Source organism: Oryctolagus cuniculus, chromosome 2, assembly GCF_051225735.1.
Source record: "Oryctolagus cuniculus isolate XC-2025 breed Fujian yellow rabbit chromosome 2, ASM5122573v1, whole genome shotgun sequence".
Taxonomy (NCBI): Eukaryota; Metazoa; Chordata; class Mammalia; order Lagomorpha; family Leporidae; genus Oryctolagus; species Oryctolagus cuniculus.
This window is the reverse complement of record NC_142868.1, coordinates 51,259,188-51,279,917: the sequence shown is the minus strand read 5'-3', so window position 1 is coordinate 51,279,917 and position 20,730 is coordinate 51,259,188. Positions and strand designations below refer to the sequence as shown.

The following is a 20,730-nucleotide window of genomic DNA, read 5'->3' as shown; positions in this document are numbered from 1 at the left end:
TTTGGTAGCCCGGATGATGACATGAGAGCACTAGTTAAGTCAATAATGATGCGCTTACTAACCAAAAACGAATGTCCTGTCCCCCTCAAAAAAGGCAGAAGCAGGAATTTCGCAGCCCTTAGAATTTGCTGATGGTTGGCTGTAGTTATATGAATGGGAATACAGTAATGATGGTTACCTGAATTAGTCCTCTGATGCTAAATGGATAGCTTGTGATCATTTTTTAAAAGATTCATTTATTTATTATTTGAAAGGCAGAGTTACAGAGAGGCAGAGGTAGAGAGAGAGAGAGGTCTTCCATGTGGTGGTTCACTCCCTAGATGGCCACAACAGTTGAAGCTGTGCAGATCCAAAGCCAGGAGCCAGGAGCTTCTTCTGGGTCTCCCACGTGGGTGCAGGGGCCCAAGGACTTAGGCCATCTTCTATTGCTTTCCCAGGCCATAGCAGAGAGCTGGATCAGAAGTGGAGCAGCCAGGTCCCAAACTGGTGCCCAAATGGGATGCCAGCACTGTAGGCGGCAGCTTCACCTGCTCCGCCACAGCGCCAGTCCCTTGTGACCATTAAGTTACCATGCTAATCCATAGGAAGGGACTATTTTGGAAGTAAATATTGGTAGAATCATACATAGTTTGAAAACCTGAGAAATGGTTTGAATGATGTGTGTATCTATTTCTCATGAAGGATTTGTTCCCAAGATGGATAGGTTTGGAAAAACTCTCACTAGAATCTGGAAGAAATCTCAATTTCATTTTTATCAGAGGCAAAATGATGAGGCAAATAAGTTCTTTATGAACAACACAAATGCAAAGTTTAGAATATTTCCTTAGATAAACACTTTGGGAAGTTTTTTACTGCCCCCTGCTGTCAGTTTCTAAAACAAACAGAATATAGAAAAATTACTGTAAAAACTGACTCAAGGGGACCGTGCTATGGCACAGTGGGTAAAGCCTCCACCTGCAGCACTGGCATCCCATATGGGCACCAGTTATAGTCCCAGCTGTTCCACTTCCAATCCAGCTCTCTGCTATGGCCTGGGAAAGCAGTAGAAGATGGCCCAAGTCCTTGGGCCCCTGCACCCATGTGAGAGATCCAGAAGAATCTCCTGGCTTCAGATTGGCTCAGTTCCGGCTGTTGCGGCCATCTGGGAAGTGAACCAGTGGATGGAAGACTTTCTCTCTCTCTCTCTCTCTCTCTCTCTCTCTCTCTCTCCCCCTCTCAAATAAAAAAAATATTTAAAAATGATTCAAGGAACATTAGTTGAAGAAATTGGTCGGGGACAAAACTGTCTGCGTCTAATGACACCACTTTGCAGCCAGTAATTCTAATGCGCATGCCACATTTGTGAGCAATGTTTTGTCAAATGAAACCAGCACTAGCAAAGAGTACGCACACAGAAGGACCCAGGGTGAGTGCTAAAGTTGGTGATTTACGAGATGCTATTAAAGAAAGAGGACAGGTGTTTCAATGGGTGCTCAATGAGGTCTGCCGTGTTCCCAAATCAAATAATTTTGAGTTTACTTTTTTTATATGTATATAATCTAGGTCAAGCATACCTCATTTATAAAGGCAATATTTTCAAAATCAGGGAATGAATGGCCTATTTTTTGTAGCATAATCCTGACTTGAAATGTTATTCATGTTGGCATATTAAATTAAGAAATGGGGAAAAAATACAAAGAATAATAAAGCTAAAAAGTAACATGAGTGTAACAGTGGCTAGGTGCAAGGCACTGTTCTTTTTCACATACCATTTTATTTGACCACCGTAAAACAGAATGTATTATTCTAATTCCCATTTCACAGGTGAAGAATCTGAGCATGGAGCACGGAGGGGTTTAGTAGCTGGACTAATGAGGCACTGCTGGCATCGTCACTGGAAGCCTACAGTGTGACTCCAGGAGCTCCTCTCTTAGCCTTTTTGTGCATTAGAAGGTATCAACTCTGCAACGTGGAGGAAGAATATACAGAAATCGTGACAGACAAGGTGGTGAGAGCATTGTGCACACTCACCATACTGCTATATTTCGCTGTGCGCATGCTCCAGTGGTTAGAGCCTGTGAGAGTAGCAGACCTGTGGCACCCCCAGCGGGATGCAGCCTTCTCGGAGCTCATTCCGCCTTCCTCGGCTGCACCGCATCGGAGGCGTGTGCACGTGCTAAACTTCTCTGAATATAGCCCAAGCCTTTGACCAGATTCTCTCTTTGGGGACCCATTTTATGACTGGCCTCTGTACACCTGAGCCTTTCATCTCTGAACTTCCAGTCGGAGCCACACCTCCAACCATCTTCAGCTACTCAACATGTATACACTTTCCCCAGTATCTGGTATCAATCACTGCTGAGTTTCCCTGGCCTCTAGGAGTGCTGGGGTCCTAGATAACAACTCCTCTGTGTTTCACTTTGCCTGTTCCAGCCCTTCAGCTATCCTCTAAGTGTAGCCCCAAGGCCCCTGACAACAGAAATGACTTTCCCGGGGTGTTGAGCACAGCCAGTGTTTTTTGCAAATCTGGGAAGCTTTTGCCTTGCAGGTACTCAAACTCTTATCTCGGTCTGCAGAGGACTAACTACGGAGGAAGTCTTTCCTCCTCCCGTGTCAAAGGAAAATCCACAGTCAACGAAACCATTTGACATTCATAATCAAAATTCTTACCTGACATGCGGCATTGGGCTTCCGGTGACTCTACACGCCAAATACACCCGGCTTCCTTCCGCTACTTCCTGGCTCCTCAGCTTCTGGGTGAATCGTGGTGCAGATGGAAGGGGGGCTGCCATCGGGGGCTGTGGGCGCGCACTGCAGGTGCGAGGCGCCGCCTTGTCCTGGTCCGCCTGGTGGTAGCCAGGCCTGGCCTCGGGTGACTTGACCTTGGCTTCCAGCTCGCGGTGGTCTTCGGTGGGGCTCTGGCTAGCCGAGGCACTCAGCAGGGCTTGCGGCTGGTTCTTAGGAGACAGGTACCCGCTGTCCGGGGATGAGGACTCCCCGTTTGGGCTTCTGGTCCTTGGCTTTGCGGCTTCTCTGAAGATGGACGTCAGCTCCTCGATCAGGTTGGCTGCCTTGTCACACAGCTGGCCCTGAGGGCCGCCCTTCCTGGGCCGCGTGGGCTTGGGCTTCACGCCGCAGCTGGGCGTTTTCACACCGCGCTTCTCAGCCTTGCGGAGGCTCCGGATGTAGCTGGGGCTGGCAAGCAGGGGTGACTTGGTAGGTTTCCTCCTGGGACCAGGTGACGCCACACTCTCGGCGTGCCCGGCGGGAGGCTGCGCAGCCGTCGGCCTGTTGTCTGGCGGGCTGGCCGAGGAGCTGGGCGCTCCCAGCGTGGTCTGCTGCGGAGAGCGGTTTTCGCAGCGGCTGGCGCGAGAGGTGCTGAAGATCTGCGAGATCTCCTTCTCCGAGTCACAATCCTCTGTTTCGGAGTCGGCTATGGCTCTCCGGGCCAGGTCCAGGCTCTTGTGGATCTCTTCCTGACTGAGGAAAGCAGACAGCTCCGGGAAGAAGTCGGCATTCTTGCCTTCTTCCTGCACGTCTGACAGGGAATCGTAGAAGGAGTCGTGGGAGGAGGTCTCCGACATATTCCAGCAGTGCTCGGGGCCTGCAGCAGGAGGGCCAGAGGCGCTGGGAACCCCGCCGGCTTCGGGTGACCTGGAAACAGTGCAGAATCAGCATGAGTGGTAAATGATCTCCCTCTTCTGTTTTTTAATAACGCTACTCAACTACAAATTGGGGGAAACATTGAGGTGGATACATGTGAGTTTTCTCTGTTGCACAAGTTGGACGAGGCATCCAGTATACATGTGTTTGTCATTCTTGATTTTAATTTAATACGGGCCCTGTAAGAGAATAGCAAGTATGGCCCTCCGCAGTGTCGGATAATTGAATAAGATGATCTTTGCAGTGCATTGTCAGTGCACCGGGGGTTATGCACTCCTCAGAGCCACGGTCTTGCTTGTCTGCACACCTCACTCAAGCTCTGACTTCATTAACACTGCGAGATGAGAGGCTATTGATGTTTATGGTAGTAAACACGACTCTGCTCATCTGATACTAAACCAAAAGAAACATTTTCCTCCTTTAATTTCCAGCTTTTGTTTTTTCAAAAGAATATTTGAAGGTTTACTATCTCATCCTTTCTTGTATCCACTGGTGTTGCATCATGTATATTCACTCAACTGTCCATCTGCTATTAAGTTCTGGAATTACAGGTGTGCTGGATGGTAGGGATTGTCCAACTCTTTCTGTGAAGGCCAGATAGTTAATATTTTTTACTTTTGGGGCTGTACAATCACTGTTTTGATTACCCAACACTACTAAGTAGCCTCAAACCAGCCACCGGCAATACATAAATGCTCAAGCGTGACCATGTGCCAATAGTTTTATTTATGGGGCATTGTGGCATATGGGACACCTGCATCCCTTATCAGAGCACTGGTTAGTCCAGCTCCCCGCTAACACATCTGGGAGGCAGCAGATGATGGTTCAAGCACTTCAGTCCCTGCCACCAAAGTGAGCGACTTAGGAGTTCCTGGCTCCTGGCTTTGGCCTAGCCCAGCCCTGGCTCTTGAAATCTGTGAAATGAACCAGCAGATGGAAGATGTTTCTCTCTCCCTCTGTCTCTCTCCTGATACTCACTTCCAAATAAACAAACAAATCTTCAAAAAATTTTAATACCTTTGAATTTTATATAGCATTTTACATGTTGAGGATAGTTTTTTTTTTTAAATAACAGTTTAAAAATGCAGAACAAAAAAAATCTTAGTTTGCATGCCACACAAAAACAGGCAATAGAATTGTTTTAGCCCAAAGGCAAAAGTTTGGAGACTTTTGATCCTAACTAATGACATTGTCCTTATATTTAAGGAGTCTCTAAGGGGCTGGCGTTGTGCACAGCCAGTCATACGGTGCTGGTTCAAGTCCCAGGTGCTCTATTTTTATTCCAGCTCCTTTTTAATGCACCTGGGAAAACAGTGGAGGTTGGCTCAAGTGCTTAGGCCTCTGCACTCACGAAGGAGACCTGGAAGAAGTTCTTGGCTCCTGGCTTTGGCCTGGCGCAGCCCCAGCCATTACAGCCATTTGGGAAGTGAACCAGTGGATGGAAGACTTCTCTGTCTCTCCATCTCTCTGTAATTCTACCAGCAAATAAGTAAAATAAATTTTTTTCAAAAAGGAGTTAAAATAATGTGCAGTGCTAAACTGGAGGAGATTGGAAAGACATTAAACAAATAATGTAAAATGTCGACAGGGCTTCAGAAGAAAGTGAAAAGAACTTAGCAGCTGTGAAAGTCGAGTCTAATCTTGAAGGCCCTGTGAGAAAACTGCATGGAACATCCATATAGGAGAGTCACCAGAATTAGAGAGAAGGTGTTTCATTATCTGTAAAATAATTTCACGCCCGTGGGGCTGGCGCTGTGGCTCACTTGTGCCACCGGCATCTCATATGGGTGCCTGGTTCTAGTCCCGGTTGTTCCTCTTCCAGTCTCGCTCTCTGCTTTGGCCTGGGAAGGCAGTGGAGGATGGCCCAAGTGCTTGGGCCCTGCATCCACATGGGAGACCAGGAAGAAGCACCTGGCTCCTGGCTTCGGATCAGCGCAGCACCAGCCGTAGTGGCCATTTGGGGAGTGAACCAACGGAAGGAAGACCTTTCTCTCTCTCTCTCTCTCTCACTGTCTAACTTTGCCTGTCAAATAAAAATAATAATAATTTCATGTCCATTTACATTCCACAGTGATCCTGAACTGAATATTGTGATTGCCTGTACTCTAAGTTTGCTGTTCTTTTTCTAAAATATATCATTTATAGACCCTCAGAAGGAAAGACCTAGGAATCTTCAGAGCATTATACAAGAGTTTAGGGGAGTTCCAGAAATCCACCTCAACAGTCTACCACAACCCAAGAAACAGTGATTCAGAGAAGCGTTAACTCCACAGACGATCTTTCATCAGAGGTCCGAAAGCTCAGTATTAACCTACCATACCTTGTCTAGTTGGAAGTTGTTGTCTTTTTAGAAAGTCTGCTTTCTCGTGTTTAAATTATAAATTCTCCACACGCCAGCTCTAGTCTACCTAGTACACCATATTGCCTACTATTTTTCAAGCAAACCCTGAGTAAAACAATTAGAATGGTCTTGACATTGTCAAGGTCAAATATTACTCTAGTCTGTGTTCCTGATTGCTCTCTGATTGTTCAAATGCACTCTATACATAGAGAAAAGTTGTATTCAGCATCTTTTGAATATTTAAATGCTTTTAAAAGAAAAACAGGTAGTTAATATAATTTTAAAAGGAGAAAATCATAGCAATTATAAACAAGTATAAAATAAATACACATTCAAGATCTTATTTAACAAACCAATTAGTAAGGAAATCTGTAAAAAGTTACAATAATTTCAAAGGGGACCCCAAAGACAAGACACATTTGTGGGCAATGAAGAATGCTAAAATGAACTTCCTAGTAGATTCAAAAAGCTTTACCACCTATGGAGCAACCAAAATGTTTAGAATCATTTATACAGAATGAAAATTATGGTATTTCTACTATAGAAAAAATCATGTGTACATCAATATATAAGTATAATTCGTTCTGCTATCAGATCTCCACAACTTAAATAGTTAAAAACAATGAAAGGCACAGATCCTTCTAGAGCCAAATGACCCTGGAAGGTCCACCAGAGTCCACCCAGCATTCCATCGACAGAACCCCCAGTATCATTGTGTCCATTTTAAAGCTCCTTATAGTTGGTCTGAAAAAGTCAAGTTGGCTTATTTAAGAGGCAGAGAGAGAGAAAGACAGAACTGCAAAGGGTAAGAAGAGTTTGGCAAGTAAGGAGTATACTGGCAGAAGTATACTAGACTCCTTAAAAACTTCACGGAAAGATGGAATTAAACAATACATTTATTTTGGTGCAAACAACAACAACAAAAACATTGAGGAAGGGATGTTTAGCCTAATAATGAAGAAGCCAGATCCCATTGAGTACTGGGATTCAATTCCTGGTTTTGGATCCTAATTCCAGCTTCCTCTGGGAGGCAGCAGTGATGGCTCAAGTAAATGGGTTCCTGCCACCCATGTGGAGGCCTGGATTATGTCCCTGGTTCCTGTCTCCAAATTTTGTTCCCAGACCATTCCAGCCATTGAGGGTATTTGGGGAGTGAGTCAGCAGATGGGTGCTCTCTGTTTCTCTCTCTGACATTCAAATAAATAAAGAAATCTATGCATTTTCATGCACTTTTTTGAAGATCTCTCATATGCATGGTTTTCAAAATTTTTTGCATCAAAAGAAACATCGTTTAAGTCTATTTTTCATGAACTTTTTGACTTACCCTCACACAAAGACAGCATGGCAGAATCAGGTAACTTAAAGAGGCTTAGCTAACCAGAAAACTGTCTAGAGCGCAGGAGCCAGGTCAGAGGGCTGGAGTCTTGTGAACAGATTGAGTTTTATCGTATAGCAGTTGGGAGGCAAGAGAGAGTGTTCAGTCTATGAGACTGAATAGACTCAGCATGTGTGGCATTGCACACAGCTGACTTGTGGAGCGAGTGAAGGAAAGAGGGAGAGAAGAGTGGGAACAGGACAGAGTGCGAGGCGACCTTCGCAGTAACCCAGGAGTGGCCCACATTTCTCTGTGTTTCCTATTTGGTTGCCTATCATCTGATCCTCTTTCTTTGTTTTGGGTAATTCCTCAATTTATAACTTTAATGAGAAACTGAGCTCACCTGTAATGGGATGTGAAATCTCTAAATAGTTCCTTTCCCAACCCCTGGGAGTCTGGACCCAAGGCTAGGCACAAGACCTAGACTTCACAATTAGATGACTCCATCTTGAATGTTGGAGTGAAAGCCAATGATTCTAGGGAGCAGGAGGTCCAAGGAAAAATCCCCTTGGCAGCTGGACGCTGGTATGTATAGAAGAGGCAGTAACACGGAATATCAGGGGCCAAAGCCCTGGCCGTACAGAAGAGTAGTGAGTGTTAGAGATGGAAGGTGTGCTGGGGTCTCTTTAACTGTGGCAGCAGTGGGAGCCACACAGGAACATCTTGAGGGCAAAGTTTTGGCTGTGATCTTCCCTCCAGAACAGACTCCAAGCCTCCTTCTGTGAGTTGCCATAACTCCTATCAATAAATCCCTCAAGTTGGCCAACAAGTATTTTTGTCACTTGTCACCAATGAATGCAATTGATAGATCATAGATTTTTGAACAAGTGACTCTGGAAAGCAAAACAGTGGTCTGAACCAACAGACAGATGCTAGAAAAGATAGAAGAAGACAAGGTTTTAGCCTCCACAGAACCTAAGCATCTGTAAGAGACACAAATAAGTAATATGTACATACAATCTAGCTTGGCAGGTGCTCTGGTGAGAGGAAAACCAAAGGCTGTGACAGTACCTACCCAGGACTGCAGGGTTCGAATCAGGGAAAGTGCTATGGAAGAGATAAACTGAAATAACGACACGTGGCTGATAGATGGTACAGAGGCATGGTGATGGGTTTCTCGCTTCAACAAAAAGGTGAGCAGTATCACGAATCCCATGCCACCAATGGAGGAACAAGTTTTCAGGAAAAAAATCAAGCTTAATTTTGATGTGTGCCTTTTGCATAGGAGACACCTCTGGTGGTGAGGTCTGGAAGGCTGTTTGAGACTGTGGTCCTGAGCCTGGAGAAGGGAGAGCAGAACTAATTGGGAATTATTAGCCTGTGGTGGCACGTAAGCCAAGGGAGCGGGTAAGGAAGAGAGGGGAAGCAGAAGAAACGGTCTTCCAGAACTTAGAGGGGAATCACTGTGGAAGCCAGGTGAGACAATGTGTCAGCAGGAGCAGGGTCCTTTTGCTTTTAACAGCTGGAAACACTGAGCACATTGACAACCACAGTCTCCGAGTGTGCCAGGGAGACAGAAGCCAGGTTGCTGTGGAAGGAGAGGAAACTCAACTGCAAGTACGGTTTTCTTGTTTGAGAAGTCTGTAGAAAGGAGGAGAGGCAGAAGGCAGCAGTTGGGCAAAAGCACGGAATCTAGTGAGGTTAGTGTATTTGTATTTTGGGACGGAACATGGCGATGCATTTCCATGCTAATGGAATCGTTGGTAGAGAGCAAGAAGCTGAAATGACCTGTAGGAAGATGGGGGGTGGTTTATAGATCAGGTCTCGAAGGACGTGAGAAGTGGGTTATTATAGCACATGTCGGGGCTCAGCCTCAGGGGGAAAGGGGAAAGTTCTTCCAGGCCCAAAGGGGAGAAGTAATAATAGGTGTGTGTGTGTGTGTGTGTGTGTGTGTGTGTGTGTGGAGAGAGAGAGAGAGAGAGAAAGAGAATAAACATCTGGATAAATGTATAGTTGGAAGAAAAGGGAGTTCCTATGTTGCGAATGCTGTGCATTTGGAAGTATGGGGGTCAGATATGATCGAAGAAAGGAAGCAAGGCTTCCTAGGAAGGATTTATGGGCAGAGGTGAGTGCTGAGTTGAAGTTAAGCGTGATGCATTTGTCATGTCATTAATCATTAATTAATGAATGTGCTTTGCCATTCTCCCCTCCAGGGCTCAACATTCAAGGTGAAGGTATGGAGATAGACCATCCCAGTTCTGACTATGCAGGTGAGATGGAAGTGAAATGGGAAACGTTGTGAGAATATTGACAAGGAAGGGGTGGGCTTTGAAATCTGAACTGGATTGGGATTCTTGTGTAGGAGTTTGAACATAGAGAGGTGAAGGAACCAGAGACCCAGTGCAAACAAAGGAAAGGTACAGGAAGACTGACGAAGTGAGGGACCCAGGAGGCTGTGTCAAGACAGCAAAACAGGGGCCATCGCTGGGGCATGGTGGGTTAGGCCACTGCCTGCAGTGCCAGTATACCAGATGGGCACTTGGGGAACAAGCAAGGGGATGGAAGATTTCTCTCTTTCTCTCCCCCTCTCTTCTTTCTCTTTCTGTAAGCCTTCCTTTCAAATAAGTAAATCTTTTAAAAAGACAGTAAAATGTTTGAATTGAATATTTTAAAGGCAGAGATTTCTGATTCCTACCTTCGTTTTTTTAAAAAAATAAAGTTTATTTTATCGCTTCTAAAATTTTATTTTTATTATGTTATATTTGGCAATTATAATTGAATATGTTTCAGGTATTTGAGACTGATAAACATACATGGTGTGATCACCACAATCACAAAACCAACATCTCCATCATCTCAGATAGATTTACCGTTCTCTTCTCCTTTTTTAAAATTCTTTTTGGTGACATCACTTAAGGTCTACCTTCCTGACTACAGGGAGTGTGTGGCCATGTGTGTGACTGCTGTTTTGGAACAATGTTAGAGCTGAGTGGGTAGAGTAGACTGGTCCATAAAACCCGAAATACTTACCTGAGTTTTCACAAAAAAAAAAGTTGGCCAATCTCTGTTCAAGAACACCAGCTTCCTAATGAATTCACATGACATCCAGACAGCTCCATGCTGGGGAAGATAGTGGTCTTGGTAATAGAACAGCTACCAGTGGGTGGCTTACCATGAGGCGGGGACTGTGCTAAGAGCCACGGTGTAGACTATTTCATTTAAAATCCTCACGGTGGGCTCCACTTTAGAAAGAAGCAAACTGAGGCAGAGAATCTGAGTCAAAGAGCCAAGGTCCAAGGCCAAGCTGGGACTCCAGAGCTCATATGCTTCACCTGCAATCATTACCTTATTGTGTTCCCAACTGAGAATGCTAAGAAATACATCCGACGAACAAAACTGTGGATAAGAAATCAGAATTCCACTACCAATTCAATTATATGTTAGTTCAAAATGTCCCTAGCATGATGACTTTCAGAAGTTCGAGAAAGCACTATATGAGGAGGTTTAAAGCAGACTTTTGAAAGATGAAACCATTTTTAATGCTTATTTTTAAAATAGGGAGTGTTTGCCGGGGGACAGATTATCTCATGCTTTATTAATTTACATTTTGGTTTTAAAGAGGCGCCATCTGACAGGATCCAGTTGTGAGGATTAAGTGTAGCTTAAAAATTGCTTGTGCAGTGAAAAAGAGAAAAATAGCTCTATGGCATATATAGCTCAGGTTTAATTTGCAACCCAGTTATTGCTGCTGCAACTTGCACGTGGTCTGGGGAAAATACCCATCTATTGTGAATGAACAAGGGAGTTTCTGGGTGGCCTGCATTCACTGAAAAATTATGCTTTGGAGATTTCTATGTCAGCCAACACCCCGAAATTAAAAGGAATAAAACCGGGGCTGGCACTGTAGCATAGAGGGTAAAGCCGCCACCTTCAGTGCTGGCTTCCCATATGGACGCCGGTTCAAGTCCCAGCTGCTCCACTTCCGATCCCACTCTCTGCTATAGCCTAGGAAAGCAGTGGAAGATGGCCCAAGCCCTAGGGCCCCTGCACGTGGGAGACCCCAAAGAAGCTCCTGGCTTCGGATCAGCACAGTTCCCACCTTTCCAGCACTTGGGGAGTGAACCAGAGGATGGAAGACCTCTCTGTAACTCTGCCTCTCAAAAGAAAAAAAGGAATAAAACCGTGAGCATCTCCATTATTTCCAATTTTTTGTTTTTTGGTCAAACAGTACTCCTGGTGATTCAGTGTTGATATGACAGATTCAGAAAATGCAACAGACTAACAAGATCCACTCACATTGTTTTAATGAGTAAAAAGAAGTGAGAGAAGTGTCAAAAGCATGAAAGCTTCTACTTTAGTAAGTATGCAACATGTAGATTATGAAGTTGTGAGGAAGAAACAGTTCTTGCATATTTTTAATCTTTCCTGCCCCTGTTCCATGCTTTTATTGTGTTTAAGATTTATTTATTTACTTGAGAGGTAGAGTTACAGAGAGGGAGAGACAGAGAGAGAGGTCTTCCATCTTCTAGTTCACTCCTCAAATGGCCAAAATGACTGGAGCTGGGCTGACCAAAAGCCAGGAGCCAGGAGCTTCTTCCAGGTTTCCAATGTGGGTGCAAGGACTCAAGCACTTGGGCCATCTGCTGCTGCTTTCCCAGGCCATAGCAGAGAGCTGGATCAGAAGAGGGGCAGCTGGGACCAGAACCAGAGTCCATATGGGATGCTGGCACCACAGGCAGATGTTTAACCTACTACATCACAGCAACGGGCCCTCTATGCCTTTAAGAAATAAGAATTGCCTGGAAGCTCCTCTGTCTTCTCCATTTCCTCTTTTTGTCTTGTTTGTCACCTCCATCATGAATGGTTTAGCCAAATTGTCATCTTCCTTGAAACTCTCATAACACACTATTCTCTAATTTCTTTGAATCTGTGTAGTTCTAGCTTCTTCCTCATAGGAAAAAAAAAAACTTCCTTTTTGGTCTTGCCCACTTTATAGTCATCCTGCCTTTTGCCCACTTCCCTTTTGCAGAACGCCAACTTAAATGTGGAATCAGTTGAATGACCGTTTATCCATACAAGGGAAGCTTCAGAAAGGACAGAGCTGTGTCAGGCATAGTGTCTCTCTCTAAATGATTTTACAATCCAGATGGAGAATTAGACAGCAGTGACAATGAACTCAACTGCAAGGAGGAGGAGAAGCGCTCTTTACATAATTTAAACAAATTGCAGTAAGGGATCAGAAATAGTAAGAGAGATCAAAGTTACAATTTCAATCATGTCACTGCTCCCCCCTCACCACTCAGGGGTACCTTGGCCTATAAGAGAAGCTGCACAGGTGAACCAGGCCATGGACAGTCTGCCCCAATGGCAGCTCTCCAGTCTTGCCTCCCATCCCCACTTCAACGCATCTGCACCCAACCCTTGTTGACCTCACTGAACCCTTGAACTGTCCTTGTTCTTTATGTCTTCGTAACTTTTGCTCGTGCTGTTCTTTTTATTTAAAAATGAACGTCCGGCCGGCGCTGCGGCTCAATAGGCTAATCCTCCACCTTGCGGCACTGGCACACCAGGTTCTAGTCCCGGTCAGGGTGCCGGATTCTGTCCCGGTTGCCCTTCTTCCAGGCCAGCTCTCTGCTGTGGCCAGGGAGTGCAGTGGAGGATGGCCCAAGTGCTTGGGCCCTGCACCCCATGGGAGACCAGGATAAGTACCTGGCTCCTGCCATCGGATCAGCGCGGTGCACCGGCCACAGCACGCCGGCCGCGGCGGCCATTGGAGGGTGAACCAATGGCAAAAGGAAGACCTTCCTCTCTGTCTCTCTCTCTCTCACTGTCCACTCTGCCTGTCAAAAAAAAATGAACGTCCTTTCTTTTTCTGTTTCTTAACAAAACTCTGTTTTCACACTTTTTTCATTTGAAAGGCAGTCGGAGAGACAGAGGAAGAACTTCCACCCACTGGTTCACTTCCCAAATACCTGATCTCCCTGTCTCTGTCTGTAACTCTGCCTCTCAAATAAATAAATAAATAAATCTTAAAAAAGAAAACAAAGAAGAACTAGACTGTGGAGTCCAGGGAAGCAGGGGTTGTACTGACATCCTGGGATGGCTGACGCTCAGCAGTGTCTGGATTGCAGCAGACGATCGGGAAAAACAATGAAATGACTGGTACTTGGATTGTGGTTTGAGCCTGGATAGGATTCTGCTGGGAGAGGGAGGCCCGCAAAGGCAGGAGGGAGGAAGCGTCCCACGGCTGCCCTCGTCCTCCCTGACCGGAGCCGCACCGCAGCCATTCTCAGGGACACGCTCACTTTGGTGAAATGATGTCCGCTGCTTGCCCTGTTTCCCTGTATCATTGCAGTAGTTCCTCATCCCCTAGGCTCTGTCTTCTGGTGAAAACCTGATAATCAACACTACATGTCAACGTACACATATAACACAGAACTGCTCATGTATGCATAGAACGTACATTACCTGCTCGTTTCAAACTATAAAACTATCACAGGTCAGACATTGCATTAAAAAGCTTATCTATGAAGATATTGATTTTTATGATTTTCATTACTCTTTTTTTTTTTTTGACAGGCAGAGTGGACAGTGAGAGAGAGAGAGACAGAGAGAAAGGTCTTCCTTTGCCGTTGGTTCACCCTCCAATGGCCGCTGCAGCCAGGGCACCACGCTGATCCGACAGCAGGAGCCAGGTACTTCTCCTGGTCTCCCATGCGGGTGCAGGGCCCAAGCACTTGGGCCATCCTCCACTGCACTCCCTGGCCACAGCAGAGAGCTGGCCTGGAAGAAGGGCAACCGGGACAGAATCCGGCGCCCTGACCGGGACTAGAACCCGGTGTGCTGGCGCCGCAAGGCGGAGGATTAGCCTAGTGAGCCGCGGCGCCGGCCCTCATTACTCTTAAAGAAATGAGCATATTTGACATACTCAGAACCAGAAAACCATGTATGCTGTTTTGCTGGCAATTCTACTACAAGTTTTCATCCCTAATGTGAAAATCTGGAATCTGAAATGCTCCAAAATCTGAAAATTTTAAGCAACCAAGTGGAAAACTTCACACCATGAAACTTTGTTTCATGCACAAAATCGACTTCAATCTCATCTCTAACATATGGATGATATATATACACATATTCTAAAATCCAAAACAATCTCAAATCTCACATTTCTGTTCCCAAGCATTTTGGATAAGGGATAGTCAACCTATACAAGACAAACAGAATCCTCTAACCTTTGGTGTCTTTGTCTTTGACAAGGCAGTTAGCAAGCTCAAGGTTAAACTTTTAGTTATAAAAATAAAAATTTTTCACCCAAATAATTTTTTTGGCTAATCTCTTCATTATCTTACTCAGTCAACATCCATACAGTGAGCACCTATATTATGTGCTAAGTTCCTCTCTAATAGACTGGGGACATAGCTGCGAGATGTTTTCTCTACCCTAAGGAGCTAACATTCTCATAGGAGGGGAGACAAAAGCTGTTAATTGAGAAAAAACTCCAGGTTCTAAATTTCTTGTATTTGTTTTGGTCTTAAATCTTTTCTTGATTGGTTTTGGGCAATTCTATGAATTTACTGCATACAGCCTCAAACTCTCCTTGAAAGTTGGTAGGGTGCAAATAAATACAGCAAGAGAAAGCAAAACGCGCCTTTCCAGGAGGGCATCAGTGTCTGCAGACCCGGCTGTTTTGGAAGGCACACCACTGGTGGACAGGGTATTGGTGACAGCAGCAGGAGGAAGACATGCTCAGCTTCCTCAAATGATCCTAGGGAGTGACCTGTGTCACGTCCTCATGGTGCTACAGAGGCAAATTCTCCCAAGTGAATTTTAACATTTACGCATGAGAGCCAAACTCTTCATCTTAAGCAAATATTTCATAAAGCAGAGTTTTGGGAAAGCTGGCCATACCATGAGCCCTTAACAGATTCCCATCCACCTTGAACCTTACCAGGCACCTTATCATCAGCATCATTGCTTGTTCCAAGAAAATACTGCTTCCACATGTAAATGTCCATGGTCATCTTTCTTGTTTATTTCCTGTGCATATTTCATACTTTCTTAAGAAATTTTGATACCACTTAACCATTATTTTGCATTGTAATTTTATGGCTCATAACTTTTCCCTAAATTAGTACCATCTACATTCTGTTAAACCCATGCAATACTATAAAATATAGAACATGTAAGTAAGTTTTTACATTTTGTATGCATTTTGCATAACCTAACATTAGTAATGTTACCATCTTAAATCATCTTAGCAATTTTAGCCTTGTATTTGGGAAAACATTTTTAAGTTCTTGAATATATAATATACATATTAATGTACATGGTTATATACATATATGAATACACCAATGAAAAAAATTTAGACAAATTTATAAATTATAAATAATCCTTGATTTTAAAGTTTCTGACTTTGGGAGTAGATTATCTGACAACCAGAGAAATCTCTAGTTGTCAGGAAAACCACACTGTTATAGAACCCTCTCTTGTACAATCCTCCTAAACAAGGTGCTACTGACTGCTGAAAAAGGTTTCCTTGACTGGGAAGATGAGGCACATTCATGGGACACAGGAGAGTCTGTTAGAAACATGAATTTGGGGCCAGCACTGTGGCATAGTGGGTAGAGCCGCTGCCTGCAGTGCTGGCACCCCATATGGGCACCAGTTTGAGTCCCAGCTGCTCTACTTCCAATCCAGCTCTCTGCTATGGCCTGGGAAAGCAGTGGAAGATGGCCCAAGTGCTTGGGGCCCTGCACCCACGTGGGAGACCTGGAGGAAACTCCTGGCTCCTGGCTCCAGATCGGCACAGCTCCAGCCGTTGCAGCTAGTTGGGGAGTGAACCAGTGGATGGAAGACATCTCTCTCTCTCTCTCTCTCTCTCTCTCTGCCTCTCCTTCTCTCTTTGTGAAACTCTTTCAAATAAATAAATCTTAAAAAGAGAAAAAGATGAATTCAACTACAAGCAAAAGTTACACTTCCCAAGGGCTGACTACCAAGCAACTGCCAAGTTGTGTACTTTCATACAGTGAACTACCTGATCCTCAGAAATCAATGGAGTGATGCCATTTTTCAATTTTATATTTCTGTCACCCAAAACCACACCAAAAAAAAAGAGAAAAAAATTCAATTATTTAATCAAATTTGAGCCATTAGGAAGCATCAGACTCAAGGTTGAAACCTGCATTTAACTGCAATGTTTTCTTTTCCAGTTGGAAGTGTCATGAATAGTTAGCTTAGATAAATAACTTTTGTAATCTGGTTATACTTTTAGAAACAGAGGGGCTGGCGCTGTGGTGCAGCGGGTTAACACCCTGGCCTGAAGCGCTGGCATCCCATATGGGCGCTGGTTCTAGTCCCAGCTGCTTCTCTTCCGATCCAGTTCTCTCCTATGGCCTGGGAAAGCAGCAGAAGATGGCCCAAGTCCTTGGGCCCCTGAACCCATGTGGGAGACCCAGAAGAGGCTCCTGGCTCCTGGCTTCGGATTGGTGCAGTTCTGGCCATTGCAGCCATCTGGGGAGTGAGTCAGTGGATGGAAGACCTCTCTCTCTGTCTCTACCTCTCTCTGTAACTCTGTCTTTCAAATAAATAAAATAAACCTTTAAAACAAACAAACAAACAAACACTTGTTACAATTCTGAAATAAAAAAACTGTTTGGTGTTAAGAGCAGACTGATGGGCACCAAGGATCACTCGGTGTCACACAACACATCCAACAGGTTCCTTAGAGTCCAGACAGGGACAGTAACATTCCAACAGCTTTCTAAAATGCACAGAAACAGGAAGAAGTAGATGAAAATGGCTGAAGAACCTGCAGCAACCAACCAACACATCACCTCTATGGTAGGGTTAGGCAGGGGTAGAAAATTCAGAGCACTCTTTTGTTGCTTATTTCATAATCTTAGAAAAAAGGAGCTAAAAATATGGCTGATTTTTTTTTTATCTTAAACCCAGTTTTTTCATACTTAATTATCAAAAAGTAATAAAATTATTAACACAAAGATTTAGAAATATTTTTAAATATCATCAAAGCCATTAAAACCGAAGTTGAAAAAGCTTTCAAACGTATCTTTCTTGTTTCAGAATCATAAGTAACCCTCGGCCGGCGCTACAGCTCAGTAGGCTAATCCTCTGCCTGTGGCACCAGCACCCCGGGGTTCTAGTCCCACTTGCTCCTCTTCCAGTCCAGCTCTCTGCTGTAGCCAGGGAGTGCAGTGGAGGATGGCCCAGGTCCTTGAGCCCTGCACCCGCATGGGAGACCAGGAAGAAGCACCTGGCTCCTGGCTTCGGATTGGTGCAGTGCCAGCCATAGCAGCCATTTGGGGGATGAACCAATGGAAGCAAAACCTTTCTCTCTGTCTCTCTCTAATTCTGCCTGTCCAAAAAATAAATAAATAAATAAATAAATAAATAAGTAACCCTTAAATACCTTCCTTCTTTCCTTCCAGCCTTCCTTTTTTTTTTTTTTTAAGATTTATGTATATATTTATTTATTTATTTATTTGACAAAGAGAGTTAGACAGTGAGAGAGAAAGGTCTTCCTTCCATTGGTTCACTCCCCAAATGGCCGCTACAGCCTGCACTGTGCAGATCTGAAGCCCGGAGCCAAGTGCTTCCTCCTGGTCTCCCATGGGGTGCAGGGCTCAAGCACTTGGGCCATCCTCCACTGCCTTCCCGGGCCACAGCAGAGAGCCAGACTGGAAGAGGAGCAACCGGGACAAGAACCCAGTGCCCATATGGGATGCTGGCTCCACAGGCGGAGGATTAGCCAAGTGAGCCACGGCGCCGGCCCCAAGGTTTATTTATTTGCAAAGCAGAGCCACAGAGAGAGAGGAAGAGAAAGAGATCTTCCATCTGCTGGTTCATTTCCCAAATGGTCGGAACAGCCAGCTCTGGGCCAGGCCTAAGCCAGGAACCAGGAACTCCATCCAAGTCTTTCACATGGGTGTCAGGGGCTCAGGTACTTGGGCCATTTCTTTTTGCCTTCTCAGGTACATTAACAAGAATATGGATGGGACACTGTGTAGCTGAGACTTGAATGGACACTTTGATACAGGATGCTGACGTCACAAACAGCAGCTTAACCCGCTGTACCACAATGCTGGCACCTTTTTAAAAATAATGTCTTTTCTACCATAAAGTGCAAAAGTCATATGTGAAAAATAAAATCTTGTGCTTGATGTTAATAAGGCACTATAATTTTATAATCACATGATCTCTTTCTTAATCACTACACCTGGTTCCTTTCCTTCCTAATTGTTAAGTAAATTGTCATCACAGGGAGATATATCATATTTATCCCACAATTTTAAATATCTCTCCAATAAAAATATTTTATCTCAACTTCAGGAACAGAATCTAATAGTTCATTTAATGTCACAATAGCCATACATAGTATTTTTCAGAGAGAGCATTTGGAGTTATTCCCGCTGTCTTCTTCATGTTGTCATCTTTATCTGTCACACTGATGGATATAGCTAGATTTTTAGTTTCAGATCATTCATTTCCACCACCATTATCACAATTCAGTACTGCTTCTCTTCACTTGAATTCACAATCTATCTACTGTATTCTCTAATAGATTATTAAAGGCTATAAATTACAGTCAGAGCTGCCTCTCTCAATCTCCGTTTCCTTTGCTGGAATTTCCACAGGACATAGCATGAACTAGAGATGGCCTGAATTCCTAGGTGGAGCTCAGCCATCACAGTGCCCTCTGACCACCTCAACCCCGGATCCTTACAGTGGAGGCTCCTGTAGATCACGCCTGGTGTCACTTACACTCCGTGTCACTTAAGGAACTGTCAGATTTACTTGCAAACCTGAAGAAGGTTTCCTCTCCAGCTTTTTTATGTTCACAAGGTAAAGGAATTACAGTGATTAATTGTCTAGGCTAATTCAGATCCTCTTTATATTTATTAGAGTGAACTATTCCGTAGGGCCAATTTCAATATTCAATTATAGCAACAAAACAGAAAAGTCCAAAGAGAGAGAACACAGAGTTCTTGGGCGGTACAGATCCAAATCCACACTAGATACTAGAAGGTGAGATGAACAATTTGTATTCTAGGAACAAGAAATCATTTATTTATAGATCAGTTATTAGCTTGATAAATTTCTTAGAGTTTGGCTATTGTTAGCAACAATTTGTCAAAAAGACTCCAATTTTAAAAATATGAGTAACTGAGGTGGGTACTGAGTTCCTTCTTTTAGAACAAAATGGAAAGTATCTTTATCATGTAACAAAGATTCGAGTTTTATATGTACACTTGATTGAACAGATTCTAAGTAGTTTTAAATTGCTAAGAAATGAGCTTTACATGTAGTCACATTATTCATACTAGATGTCCATTTGCATTTTTAGCAAATATTAAAAGTAATATAAGCCTAAATTCATTCTGTATCAGCCTTGTATACTGGATTCAAGACAGTTTTGTGTATAGCTTAAAACAACATGATATAAAATTACACAGTGGTGTTTAAATGTGACTGTCTCCAGAGACTTCCCTTAGTAGGAGTTATCTCTTTAAAAATAAAAATATAAATTACATGCATGGATATAATCTTTTAAATCTCCTATTGATATTTTAACTTATTGAATCATATCTCATGAGTTATTTTTAAAATCTTTTCGAGGTGTAATTAACAATTTAGAATGCTACTAAAATCTAAAGAACAGTTTAGGTCATCGGTATTTAATTTAAATACGGGTGGGTGTAGGTAACTTCATTTTCATTTTCTGTGAAACATAATACACACATAATCTTAACAAAAGTTGGCTCCATAAATACATTTAATCCTTTTGGAATTGATAACACCAATTTAGCATGCTTAAGATAATAGGAAGTGCAGCTCTGTGACAGCACAGCAGAGATAAAGTCAGCAGGAAAATCTTATATACTATCTATTTTTGGAAGACCATAAAATCCCCATTCCTTTCCTCTCTAAGTTAAAGAAAAATCAAGGCGTCTGTTAGAATCACAAATGTAGACAACCCATGTTATGTGATTTAGCCTGTAAAAATGGCCTTAAAGTGTTCCCTTCCTGGTTAGTAACTCACGATACATCTTACAGACCTTTACAGTGCTGGGGCAGTCTGAAGGCTCCAGACGGGTGATGAATTTCAGATGAGCAGTTCTTCTTTACTGGGAGCGTGGAGGTTGGCCTTGCCTATTCATTAAAGCCTGCTGGGTCTGTGGTCACTTTGAGGCAACTGTGGCCTTACACTCTCATCTGTCCTCTTACTCCACTCAACTATATTTGGTAACTGAACTCATGTTTCAGCAGAGTGCCACGGTCAGGAATCCCAGCGGCAAGCTGGGAAACAGCCCCGGCTCTGAGAGCTGGGTTCTTAGAGATTAAGGCCAGTTAGCACAGAGAGGACCATGTTTACGGATCTAATAAACATGGGATCCAAGCACGTTCCTTTATA

General features: G+C 43.8%; 1 protein-coding gene across 3 annotated transcripts in view; it reads right to left on the bottom strand.

Moving 5' to 3' along the window:
• The window catches only part of PALLD (palladin, cytoskeletal associated protein), a 458,616-nt gene extending 438,087 nt beyond the window's left edge, over positions 1–20,529 (bottom strand). For all 3 annotated transcript variants that reach the window (XM_008249670.5, XM_008249661.5, XM_002709467.6), the window contains exons 1-2: positions 20,375–20,529; positions 2,650–3,633 (exon numbers count right to left, since the gene is read on the bottom strand). In XM_008249670.5, the coding sequence (XP_008247892.4) occupies positions 2,650–3,563 (914 nt within the window). In that variant the 5' untranslated portion in view covers positions 3,564–3,633; positions 20,375–20,529. The remainder of the gene's footprint in view (positions 1–2,649; positions 3,634–20,374) is intronic.
• Between the last annotated feature and the right edge of the window lie 201 nt (positions 20,530–20,730).